We start from the raw sequence: 13046 nt of genomic DNA, 5'->3' as shown, positions 1-13046 counted from the left end.
GCGGTGCAATTGTAAAAGGCAACCTGAGCATCAGCAGGTGATAAAGAGGAAACTGAAGGAAAGGCAGGAAAAGCCTCAGCTGTTTAATGGAGGCTTATGTGTCTAGGTGGCCAAAAAGACTAATGGCATCCTGGCCTGTAACAGCAATAATGTGGTCAGCAGGAGGATTCTTCCCCTGTACTCAGCACTGTACTCAGTACTCTTAAGGCTTACTATTGTGCTAATAATTGAAAATACCTGGCAGATAGTCTGCAACAAATAAAGAGTATGTTATACTCACAAAGCAAAAATAGTGCACAGAAGATTCATATGTCAATAGCACATATGTATTGCTTGTACATAGCACTGACGTATTGCTTTTCCCTCTTCCAACTCAGTGGCATTGGTCATCATCTCTAATGCAACCTCACAAGACTGGTGCTGGATCACAGCAGAATAAATAATGGAGAAAGGAGAGAAGGAGGCAGCAACAATTTTTGCCAATATGTTAAGAGTTACTAATTTTAGGTTAAAATTTATAATCCCACACCAAAATTTTTCAATGCCAACATTTTTCTATTCTGTTCTTTTCAAACACGGAATGGAATCCTTTCTTTCCAGTGAGTTGGACTTCCCAGTTTTCATTCACCAGAACAATGATGCTGTACCCTGTTTCCGCAGGTGGCAGTTCAAGTGCCAGGTCAAAATCCTAATCAAACACATTTTCCAACTATTCTCCACTGATATGAACCCATGTTTAAATCCCAAATTTCTGAATCATCTGCTACTAAACTACCTCCAACCCATCCCTCAGTGGGCACCTACATGCTTTAGTGCAAGCACACGCTTCCATGCTTTACTGTATACAGAGGAGTTTGGCCAAAATCTCAGTGGCAGTCAAATGAACTCATATAATCAAAGCTCAAGAGTCATGAATTCTGCTTGTGCTTTGTAATCACCAGACATTCTCAAGTCCAACACATACAGGATGCTGTTTCTCCATGAAGTCAATGGGAGTTGGCTCATAAACTTTTGTGAGATGAGGAATTGACCCATAATATTTCATAAAACAACAAAAAGGAATGTATTTATGGTTTTCTTATTATCCCTAATAAGGAAATAAGAAGAAAGGAAACACAGTACATATGCATATGGTCTAGTCTATATGCACATGTGTTACTTGTATTAATATATCGATGGGATTTAAAGCTACATATGGAGAGGATAAGATATATCCCTATGTGTTCAGCCATATGCTTAAGGAAGCTCCCAAAATGCTTGTAAATATGATCATGCTTTCTAACATATTATGCATTTATTTGAACAACGTTAAATCTCTAAGCCCTACTTTCCAGTCCATTAAAGCCTCAAATAATAGTTTATTTCCAGTTTAAAGTTACCCTATTTTTTGCCCATTAGAAGGCTGCCTGTAACCACATTTCCACAATACTCAGGGAATTAGAGAATTGATAATAACTCTCCCATCATCTGAAGGGGTACCTCTCTGGGATGAGAAATACTCAAGATGAACTATATTTTAGCGAGGAATTATTTTCAGAAGATTTTGGGACAGGCCCAAGATGTGTAGCTGAAAGGCCTGGAATGCTACTTGCACAAAAAACATGTGTTTGTGCCATAGACCTCAGACAACTACATTCCTTCTGGAGGCCAAAGGCCTTGAAAGCTAGTAATCCTTCTGGATTTACTTGTTGATTTTAAGGGTTGAATGATGGCCCCAATAGGCAGAGGGAGCTGGGCCTGTTCAGCCTTGAGAAGAGAAGGGAAGAATGCCATCAATGTCTATCAGTATCTGATAGGAGTGTCAAGAGGACAGATCCAGGCTGTTGGTGGTGCCAAGCAACAGGACAAGAGGCAAAGAGAACCAACGGACACAGAGAAAGTTCCACCTGAGTATGAGGAAGAACTTCTTTACAGTGCAGGTGACTGAGCACTGCAACAGATTGCCCAGAGAGATTGTGGAGTCCCCCTCACTGGAGATATGCAAGAACTGTCTGGACACAATTATTTTCAATGAGCTCTAGGATGATACTGCCTGGGCATGAAGGTTGGACCAGATGAGTTGCTGTGGTACCTTCCAACCTGACCCATCCTGTGATTCTGTGAACACAGGACAAGGGTCTAACCTAGAAGGTAAAAGAGAGTTACTTAGGACTTCCCTAAGAGAAGAAGACTTCAGGATTCATCCCATGATTTATGACCTAGTGCAATTTCTGTTGGAATGTCATAGCTGAATTCATTATGAAATCGTGAATGTCTGTTAACAAATCATATTCATTATGTTCATGCAACTGATAATTTATTTGACTTACCTTTTACTTATTTTCAGTTGAGACTTGGTGACCAATTTTATGATCACTCATGACCATATTTTTATGTATTAAAAAGATGACTGGGATGGTTTACTGGTTTAACTGCTTCAACCAATGTTGTAGCCACAAACATAAAACCATAGTCATGGAGGCACAGTCATTACACTCATGATGTTTTTAACATCTCACACGCAAATGCAGCACAGAACCTAAGACAACTTCATTCGGCTGCCAAAACCGCCTTCTTCCCTCACTCAATGTAACCCTTTTGATACCAAGGCAATATGGCTGTTTCATTTTTTAATGTCATCCAGGACATCAGTTTATAGAGGCGTTATGATTTTTTTTCTTGCTCTTTTTGATTGTAAAGAAGATTTGAGAGCTCAGCTTTTACTCTACCTTTAAAGTCTCAATTTATGAAAAAAATCAAGATTTTTGCCCACTGAGATGCTTCTTACTTTGTAATATAGAAAACCAAAACAAACAGTCGTCTTCTTTTTAAACTACATCAATGAATGGTGAAGTCAAATCCGGTTTCCCAGCAAGGAATTATTAAAAGACAGAAATAGTCCAATGACCACAGGAAATCTTTAAGCACCAAAATGGGGACAAAAATCTCCTGGGGAAAAGACAATATTTCCTACATGGTCATTCATGTCTCCTTGTAATACAATACAGGGGTATTGTTTGTTTGTCTGCTCAAGTAGATGGGTGGAATAAAATTAGAAACAAATCCTGACAACACAAACATTTCAAACATTAATGCAGGCTTATGCGTTCCAATACCTGCCATCACAACTATCTTGTGATGCTTCTTTATAATGTATAACCAAAGAGGGCTTTGATCATTGACATAGACCTAATTTTTGCCTTAGTAAAAAAAGGTCACCAACCTCCAGCAGGATCTTTCACTTCAAGTCATACTGCATCTTGCTGAAATCTTAGTATCAGTCATAAAATTTGTCAAAAGAATTGAAGACACACTCTAAAAGAGATCCACATTGTAGTCAGACCCCCTTCCCCAGGAATTCAGGCAAGGAATGTAAACTCAAAGATTTATTTTCCTGTTCAGGTCATGCCTGGGGTAGACTGCTGTGTTACTAAATTCCCTAATCTGAAGTCAAGAGCAAGACAAAGTTAACAGACCTCAATAGGCAAAAAAAAAAAAAAAAAAAAAAAAAAAATCTTGAGATAGCCCTCTGTGGACCATAACCTGAAGTTACAGCAATAAGCATTATTCCTTCCACAAAGATGATTCCGAAAAAATTCCCACAGCTTACCTCAACGTAGTCCCTGGCATGGCCCCAGTCTCTCTTAGCATCCAGATTGCCCAGGCTGAAACAATCCAGCTGTCCAAGGTGAATCTTTGCTACCGATCGGCTGATCTTCCGAGTGACAAAGTTAGCCCCTGGGAGAGAAATAAGAGGTAGTGTCAGCATAGTCACAGTGGCAGATAGCTGGCCACAGGAGACACCTCGTACAGCTCAGCACATGGCATTTCAGTCTTCCTCACTCCCCTTGCATCACCTAGACCCATGCCATCTTTTATCATTTGAGCAAGCTAAGAAGCTTCCAGTGCAAGTGTCACATTAGTTGCACTTTCACAGCAAACATCTTTCTTTATGGGACTTCTTAAGCATTCCTAATTTGCTGCCTCAGTATTCACTCCAGGCATTAAGCCAAAGAAAATCGTTTGGAATGTCAGTTCTTAAACACAAAATGCAAAAGGTTATATAAAGAAGACAGACGTCTTAGACCACCCTCAAGTTTTCTGTTTCAGTTTCTTTTTTCCTTTTTAATTTATTTTTTCAAGGAATGCATATATATAAATAAATGTGTTTATTACAAAAAAAAAAAAAAAAAAAAAAAGAAAGAATATTCAAATACTACGTATTCTCCAAAGAACTACAATGGCTAAATGCATTCTACTTTTCTAGTTGTTTGGGATTCTTTGTCCTTCAGATTCAGTTATATCATGAAATTGTGATTTCAACTTTTTCAGAAGACGACCGTATTTTATTTTACCATATTTCAGTAGGTTGTTCACTGTATTACTCTGGAAAAATTGTGTACCCATTTCCACTTCCAGTGAAGTTGCTTTAAACAGTATTTTTTTTTTTTTACTTATTTTTAGAACTTGATTTTCAGATTATGATGGCTGTGTTTCTAAAAGGTGGTCACACTCTCCTTAAAAGCAGAGGGATTTGAATTTAGACCAGGAGTTTAGGTCCATTGGCATTTACACACTAATGAGCCACAAAAATTAAAATTACATGCCTTTTTAATAGCTAAAACCAGATATGCTTAAATGGTGACAGATGATACCTCCTCCAAATGAAAACCAGGAGAATTAGTGAAAATGTCTGTAGTTGTAAAATGCTTTTAGCAAATTTCAAAAGTCTCAAATGTGTAGATTATACATTCAATGCATACATGTAGTATTTTTCATTATGGACCTCTGCTCTTTAGATATGCATCTCAATATGTTTTGTTTCCTGTCAAACAAACAGTAGATTGCAGCAACATTATAAAATAACATGAAGTGTCTTTTTCAGACTACTAGTTTTTCCTGTAATGCCAAGAGCATTACAGTACTTATTTGTGTCATTTGACTCTACTAAAAGTAAAAAAAAAAAAAAAAGAAAAAAAAAAAAGAAAAAAAAAGCACACCTGTAAGAATCATGTGGAATGAAGACCCTCAGACCTTAGCACAGGATTATGATAGAATTTTAAATTTTCATCAACTGCTGAGCTAATTGCAATTCCAGTTATTAGCCATCTAGGATATATCATCAATTTGCACTTGTTCTTTAAAGGATGAAAATTATATAATTTCCATATCCCCCGAAAAGGTGTTTGTATATAAAGGAAGCTTCCTAAACAGTGTGATTTGCAAACTTTTAGAAACAAAATATACTCCAGAGGCTTTCTCAAAGCAAATTTCTCAAAAATTGGACACTACCAACACTGTAACTCTGCTATTTGAACCTCTGAAAGCAAAGCACTGTGGTTCTCCTGTTCCTGGCTGGACAGGCTTGCAGCAGGAGTAGAGTTCTGGCTTAACAGAAACCAGTGACAGAGTCCCTTTGGCTTAGTCAGACTGGTACCTCCCCAAAAATTGTTTCCATTTTTATCTTCTCGAAGTGCTTTGAGACCTTCACACAGATTATTGCTAATTAATTAAAAACCAATTCAACCTAGGGCAAAAACTTACCAAGACTAGCTCTGAAACCTTCTGCACCAAAATGATTTCAGTTAGCAATTTTCATTCAGCAAATAACAGCTGAAGAACAGGTTTCTTTCTGGAATAAATGTTTTTTTAGATGTTTTAAAGTTCCAGGCTGCAATTGAGTAATAAGGAAAACTGACTGCTTTCAACAGTACATTCCCATTTGTAGCAAAAGCAATGAGAGTTCTAGTCACCATCTGCATTAAAGCAAGTTTTACTGTCAACCTGCACAACTAATGAATGTCAACTCCTCTTTTGGAGCAAATGCTTCCTCAGGAAAAAAACAAAAAAACGAAGCTTATTAGGTTGTATGAGAGAAAAACTTTTATGCTATCAATTTAACTTTAATTGTATAAAAGATACCACACAAGAAAGAGCTGATTTGTCTAGCACAGCACAACAAATACTAGTAACTGCTGTCTTCTTGCACAGTCACTGTTAACTGGAGAGAAACAATCTTCAAAGATATTCTCCAAGCAAAATCGGAATATTCCTCAAAAGGCTGAGCTGAAAAACTAGAGAGCACCACAATGAAAAAATGAAAACCTTAATTTTCCAGAGATATTCTAGTAAGGGTTCCACTAAATAATACCAACCCTCTTCTTGGAAGTGCCTCAGCATTAAAGCTGTGGAAGAAAACTATGCTACTGTTCATTCTGAGAAATGCAATTAGAAAATTTTTTCATGCACCCAAGGACTGAATGGCACATTTAAGAAGCATTTAAATGATATGGTTCATAAATAATGTTTAAGTACTTATTCCCTTCAAACACAGTATCTTAAAATATCCCATTACACACTATGTTTGATCCCATGCCTTTAAATGCACATCATAACTAGAATATAAGCTGGTGCCCGCTGGAGTCATACAAAGTAGTTAAGGCTTTGTCAGCATTTCCACTAAAAAGCCCTGTCCTAGAGGTTTGCAATTTGGCTATGACATTGCTTTGGTCTGAAATTTAGCAGAAGTAATGTCTTTTTCCTCAGGACTGATTGTATCTAAAAGGTTTAGGCAAATGCTACACATATCTTTGTATAACTGAATACAAAGGACCTTTTGAGGCACAGAAATGGTTCGTTTCCTTCTTCACCAGGAGGTAGTAAAGACTTGCTAAATGTTGAACACACAAGAGCATTTTTCTCACAAAACAGCCACTCAGTGCCGGGAAGAGTATCATCAGAGCTGCTGGTGTGTTAACCACTTGACCCTTTATGTTGATTTTAATTGGATCAAGATGATGTAGCAGCTAAAATGCCATCAGTTATCACAGGTGAGTAATGCCGAATCTGTTATGCTACTAACCTTACTAATTCACCTGGAAATATATTCGTGATAGTGACAGAAGCTACCTTGGACTGGTGGGAAAGAGAGATGTCAAAGTCCCATACTTGTTTCCTGGCTCTGCACTGCTTCCTCAGTTCAGAGAGGTTCTGTAAAACACAACTCATTGCTTACACCTAATACAAATAAATGTGGAGTGCTAAAAACTCAGATACATGGTTGATGAGATTTGACTTATTTGAACGCCTGTTCAAAATGTGTGTGGGTGGCAAATGTCTGGGAGCTCACTTCCCTACAGTAACCCCGAGGAGAAGAGTCATTCTTGCTGTCGGTAGGGCCAAGCATGCTAGGCTAACTGCCTTGCACAGTTATCTGTGCAGCAAATACGGCCAAACCATGATGGGCCACACTGTGCTCTGGTTTGCATTGCTGTTGGCAGCACTGGAATTGCTGCAGCTGTGGCCAGGCAGAAGAGATATGGCCAGACCTAGCAAAGGATGCTTTGGTGCGACATTTCAGAGTTCCAGACACCCCTACTTAAGCAGTGTCAGACAAGTTCTAACATTTTAAAAGGGGCCTTCAACAAGACTCCTCATGATATTAACAGCTCTTTCAGGAACCCTGGGCATTAGCTTTGATTTGTTTTCAAAACCCAAGCCCTCCCTTTGAGATCGTTAGCATTCCAATAGGAACCATAAGGTCTGATTTACAAACCCGATTTATCCTAGACAGGTTTTAAAACAAGGATTCCTCATCAAACAGACCTGATCTGTAAAACATATAAGTTGTCAGCAAACCACTGCAGGAACAATACTACTACAAAAATAAATAGCAGAGGTATAATGCAATAGCTTTTGCTCTCCAGCCCAGGCCTGTCGCCCATTGTGCTGCCTGGCTCAGGGTGGAAAACAGCTCATCCCTTCGAGAAGGATGCTGCCTACATCTGGCAAAGATGAAGTTTTGAAAGCTGGACACATCATCTCTCATTAACACACACTGAAAACTATTGTTTAGGAGGCATGGTTTTAATGCAACTACAGTTCCAATGCTGGATTGCCCCAAGACAGAAAAAAAAATCTTAATCTCTGCATCGGTACCCCATTCCTTTTATCAGCACTGGGGCTTCACCCTTTGTGAATCACCAGGGAACTGCCTGTTTTAAGTAGGAGCTTTTCTCTAGATACTGTGGTTTAGAAGAGGCAACCAACTTGACAAAGTAGCTTTAACAGACACTATTACCATATCTGTTTCTTTGCATGAACCCTCATTTTCCAAGCTCTCAAGGCAACATACAAAACCCAACTAATGATAAAACTGTGGTCTTAGGAAGACTGCTCTCCCTGCAAAACACTAGCTATTGCTTGTCTAAGAAAATCCTTTATTAACCCTAGCAATACCATAGAACGACAATCAATCTTACAGAATTCAATAGCAGTCCTTATCTATCAACTGAGATGCAGTCCTAGAAAAATCTATCAAATTCTTGTAACAACTTTTTTCTTCATTTTGCATAAAATATGCCTCTGAAGACACTGACAAGAAAAAGGTTGAAGTTTTGCATTTTATTTTTCCTCCAAGTTTCTACAGTTCTGGAATAGATTCTAGTGGGAGCCTAACATGTTCAAACACATTGTGTACCCAGCCTTCTACTAACCCAGAGAAACATATTTCTTTTAACATATATGTGTTGTAAATGATGCATTTAATGAGATCATTAAAATGTTTTGATTGCCTGAAAATCCACATTGCTCATCATTTCCATTCTATGAGAACCTTTTCCATTTTTTTTGTAACAGGCTGAAATGAAAAAACAAAGCAACACCCAGATCTTCTAAGAAAAGAAGCCTTGAATCTCCTTTACGGATGAAAATCATTAACAATTATTCCAGCAAATGGATTTATAGTCATTGTAAACCAAATGAAAAATATAGTTATATATCTTTAAATTAACCTTCCATATTTTGAGTTTAAATGGAATTTTAAACTGTCTTGATCAAAACCACTGATACAGTATTACATTTTGGTAAAACTAGTAGAGCAGTTACTTAATATATTTTAAACACTCATGCATTTAAATTGTGAATCCATTCACCATGTAAAATAACAAATTGTTCTCACTACAACAATTGTACAACGTACAAAGTACAATTGTACAATTTTACAAAAACTTTGTACAATCGTTCTACAAAGTGTGTTGTACATCACTTTTTGGAAATAAAGAGAAGATCATGGTTAAAAGGGACTTTTATTCCTTCTGTCCGTCATCCTACAAATTTTACTGAGCAAATACAGCTACCTTTGGATGAGCTTGCCATGAAGTCCACAATCCGATTTTTGCAAAATGAAATATATATGAAATAAGGGTGATATGATTCATAAGCAATTCTTTGTAAAGTCATGCATGGGAAACATCTTCCTGACTGGGGCAATAAATAATTTTATTTCCTGAAACATGAGATATAGTGTTTTAATCCTTATATTTTAATCCTGTATAGCATGGCTGGAAATACTTTGTTTCATCATAATATGTTCAATCTTTTTCTCTGTTCTTTAAAATTTTAGAAGTAGCTTATGGTAATGGCTTTCTCAGATTTTTTAATATATTTGCAATGTTTTTCAAACATTTTCAGTTTACATATCCCAAACTATTTTCCAATGGACATGTATCTTTCTCTAAACAGGCAATTTTACTGATAATATTCTTTTCAAAGAGGTTATTCTTCATCAGTCCCCTGGGAAACAATTCGGTAACAAAAAAATATGCAGATCTCAGATTGAAAGTAGTGGTCCATTAACATGAGGATAAAATTGTCCCTCTTTATCAAGTGACCTTCATTTGAAACTAATTTGAAATGTGTGATTTAAATAAAATTATGTGGTAGCAATTCCTTCAAATACTGCTAAAAAGACATCAATCAGCATATAAATGGAATTACTTTGTTTAATAATATATTGATACACATTATAACCTTTACAATGCCAAAATGCACTAATTCTCCTTGGCCCCATTTTCCATTAGCACGTCAGTTTTCAACAGAAATGTGGTACCAATTCCTTGGGTGCCCATTGTTTAGATAATGGAAGATGCACTACTAAAATCCTTCTTTATTTCAAAAATGAGGAGGTTATGGCAGAAAGATAAAGGCACTGAGAGGTGAGGATCAGCAGGGGATGGCAGCACAGTGGAGGAGGCTGATGCTTTTCAACCCCAGAACTCCTCTGCCCCTGCCTTCCACTTGCACATAGAACATTTGGACGGCTGAGGGCAACAGGAGGTCATTGAACTATGCGTGGAGGGAACACAAATTATTGCCTTTCATAATCTGAGTGTAAAATGAGAGTGAGAGACAGTCTTGTGAGGAACAACAAGGTACAGAAATGTGGAGGGAGCACAGAGAGTAGGAAAATTTCTCTTTTCCCAGTGGGTGAAAAGATAGCACAAAGCCTACTTCAGGGGGCAACTAGTAAGTTCTGTAAAAAGTAGGGGAAAGAGACCTACCAGCCACCACCAAAGGACAAGAATCTGAGGTGGTGTTTGCCACAGCCCAAGCCACGCTCCCCCGTGACTCAGTGGTGCTAACCCTCCACCAGGCATCTGTCATCAGGGCTTTAGACAGTTCATGACTGTTCTGCGTACAAACAGATACAGGTTTCCACCTTCCAAAAAGCAATGACAAGATCATTTCTATGACTACACAGCAGCAGTTCTGTAAAGTGACTGTGAAAAAATGATGTTTGATTAGCAGACAGTGTGTGTGTGTAGGGTGTAACACAAAGCTATTAAACTTCACAATTAATAATACCACTATTAGGGACTAATTACACTTCTCAGATCTATCCTATGGGGTTGTTAAAAGGGCAGGATGATATACCGGCAATAATGGTTGGCCAAAATGTGCTATTTTAGTATATTTCCTCCATATAATTTTTCTTACATTAAAAAATTTCCCCTCAGGAACTGTACACTGAACAGGAAAAGGTGAGGCATCAAAGATTCTTATAAAGGAAAACCCAAACATTAATACTGAAAACAATATGTAAAAGTGTTATTCCTGTTCCCAAGTTTATGTTGCTAATGGCGCTTACATAAACAGAGCAGCGTTTTGCTTACAGAAAACTTAACCTTTTGCTCCAAACTATTCACTTTGGTTTTTTTAATCGCAGTTCATATACACTATATTGTAAAACAAAGGTAAATGTCTTTAGCCACTCTGATTTTCTAACATTCATTTAAGCTGTGTTTTTTTGAATTGTACAGCTAAGGTTATTGAATTAAACCTCTCATTTCAGCTGTCACAGAATTACACAAGCCCTTGCATGTTGAGCTGTGGGAAAACATGAGTGTGCTTGCCCATCAGTATAGACTCCTTACATTGTTAAAGCTTGTGTAAACAATTGTAGTTAAGTAGATGCTATGCTTAATTGGTGCTACAATAGCTAGAACTGTATGCAACCAAAAGTAAAATACAGCACTTGTACAAAATTGAATTATCCTGCACTCTTAGGCAACTTGCACAAAACCCCGTGATTTTAACTTCCCTTGTTTAGTGGCTATCGCAGTTCAGACATCTGTGCTCTTAAATTTAACACCCCTTTCCTTTGCTCCCTGTTTTTCCCCTCCTCCATTCTCTCAGCAACCAGTAGCACACCAAAAAAGTTGCTGTTTGATGGTTCAAGCTGAGACATTCAGCCTTTACCCTCGCACTCTCTTGAGATTAAGCAGGCAAGGCTTTTAATCTTACCTGGTGACACATGACTGACTAATACAGTTTCTTGGACCTTCTGACCTCTGAGGGACTAAATCTGGCTTGTCTCTCAACCTCTCCAGGTGGCTGGGACATCAGTTTGCGATGGGTCATGATGCAAACAAAGTTTTGCACAGGTCTCCCGTGACTTTCTGTGTACCCATAATTGTCCTAACTTTTAACGTGCAAATTTCTTGAGTATAAAACGTATCATTTAGCTTCAAGTCAGGGGGAAAAAGAATTTTCCTTTACTTTTACTGTAGGTTAAAGACTGTAACAAGAGCCTTAAAACCAGACACAGTGGCAAATTTGCTGAGTCAGTGCTGATGTATTTTCTTGGAGCAAGAGAAATGGTCTGGCTACAGCCAAGGAGCTTATTTGAGACTTCGCCTCCCACACAAACTAATAAAGCAGTGCTAGACGGGTTTGACACTTATACAGCATAATTCAAGATGTTCCTAATCCATGTGCCTCCCTTTGGAGCTTTGTTGCTCAACAATTTTTCTCCTAGGACTTCCTTCTGGTTAGCTTTGCAACAGTGGTAGTCTTTGAGGCACCCTTTAGGTCCTCAATACATCATTTGATAAATACATTTCGATCTTACTAAACCACCATTTGCTACAGAAGTCCTAGAATCACCAAGAGGGGGTCCTGAAACAGAGCTGAATCATTTTTTCAGGGATCTGGAAACCACTGAGGGGAAACAAGTAACAAGGTGAGGGCCAATGAGAACTGGAGGGAAGAAAAGAAAAAAAAAACCCCAAAAAAAAGCCGCAAAAAAAACCTACAAAAAAAACCAAAACAAAGCAAAACAAAGCCACTAAAAAAACCCCTCAGCTTCTGCAAATACAAGTACAGTACAAGGTACATAAAATGCAAGGTGCTAAATTTCCTTTCATCCTCCATGTTATGAATAGTTGGATTCTCAGCTAGGATATGGTGAGAAATGCATCTTCAGCACCACTGATTATCCCAAGTCAATGTACAGATCACCACTTCCAAAATTGTGCAGTTACAAGGACAAGGACGAAATCTTCCAGCTACAGACACCTTCTGACTTGTAGCAGACTAAGCAAGTAAACATCTAGCTCAGACGTTAAGAGCCAAAAAAAAATCTCCACCGTGTGTGCTGTGGCATGCAGTCAAGCTGGTGTGCAACCCAGGGCATGAGATCAGCTCACAGTGCTCTCAGCCAACTCTCCCTGTCCCTGCTGTACCCATTTCCCAAGCTCTGCTTCTGCACAGGGACAAGTGGTTCTGCTGAAGACAGAGCAGGACAATGCTGGAAGTCACTATTTTGGATAAAATCAAAGTAACAATCCTGAAATGTGCATTTTAACAACCGCCCCCTGTAAAAAAAAAGTTTCAATCTATTGTGTGGAGCAGGAGCAGGGGGAACTCAACCCTAAAGTAAGCCCCCAAGGCCTAACAGTTTAAGAAGAGAATGGGGTGAAAAGACACAATGACAGTACACCAGGAAG

At 38.2% G+C, this 13046-nt stretch overlaps 1 protein-coding gene across 6 annotated transcripts in view; it reads right to left on the bottom strand.

The window, feature by feature from the left end:
• GMDS (GDP-mannose 4,6-dehydratase) overlaps nucleotides 1-13046 on the bottom strand; it is a 407595-nt gene that overhangs the window by 222507 nt on the left and 172042 nt on the right. For all 6 annotated transcript variants that reach the window (XM_072924089.1, XM_072924090.1, XM_072924091.1 and 3 more), the window contains exon 7: nucleotides 3590-3717. In XM_072924089.1, coding sequence (XP_072780190.1) covers nucleotides 3590-3717 — 128 coding nt within the window. The remainder of the gene's footprint in view (nucleotides 1-3589; nucleotides 3718-13046) is intronic.

The sequence above is a fragment of the Taeniopygia guttata genome, chromosome 2 (genome assembly GCF_048771995.1).
Source record: "Taeniopygia guttata chromosome 2, bTaeGut7.mat, whole genome shotgun sequence".
NCBI classification, from domain to species: domain Eukaryota; kingdom Metazoa; phylum Chordata; class Aves; order Passeriformes; family Estrildidae; genus Taeniopygia; species Taeniopygia guttata.
Note: the sequence above shows the minus strand (reverse complement) of the source record. Positions and strands in the feature narration are given on the sequence as shown.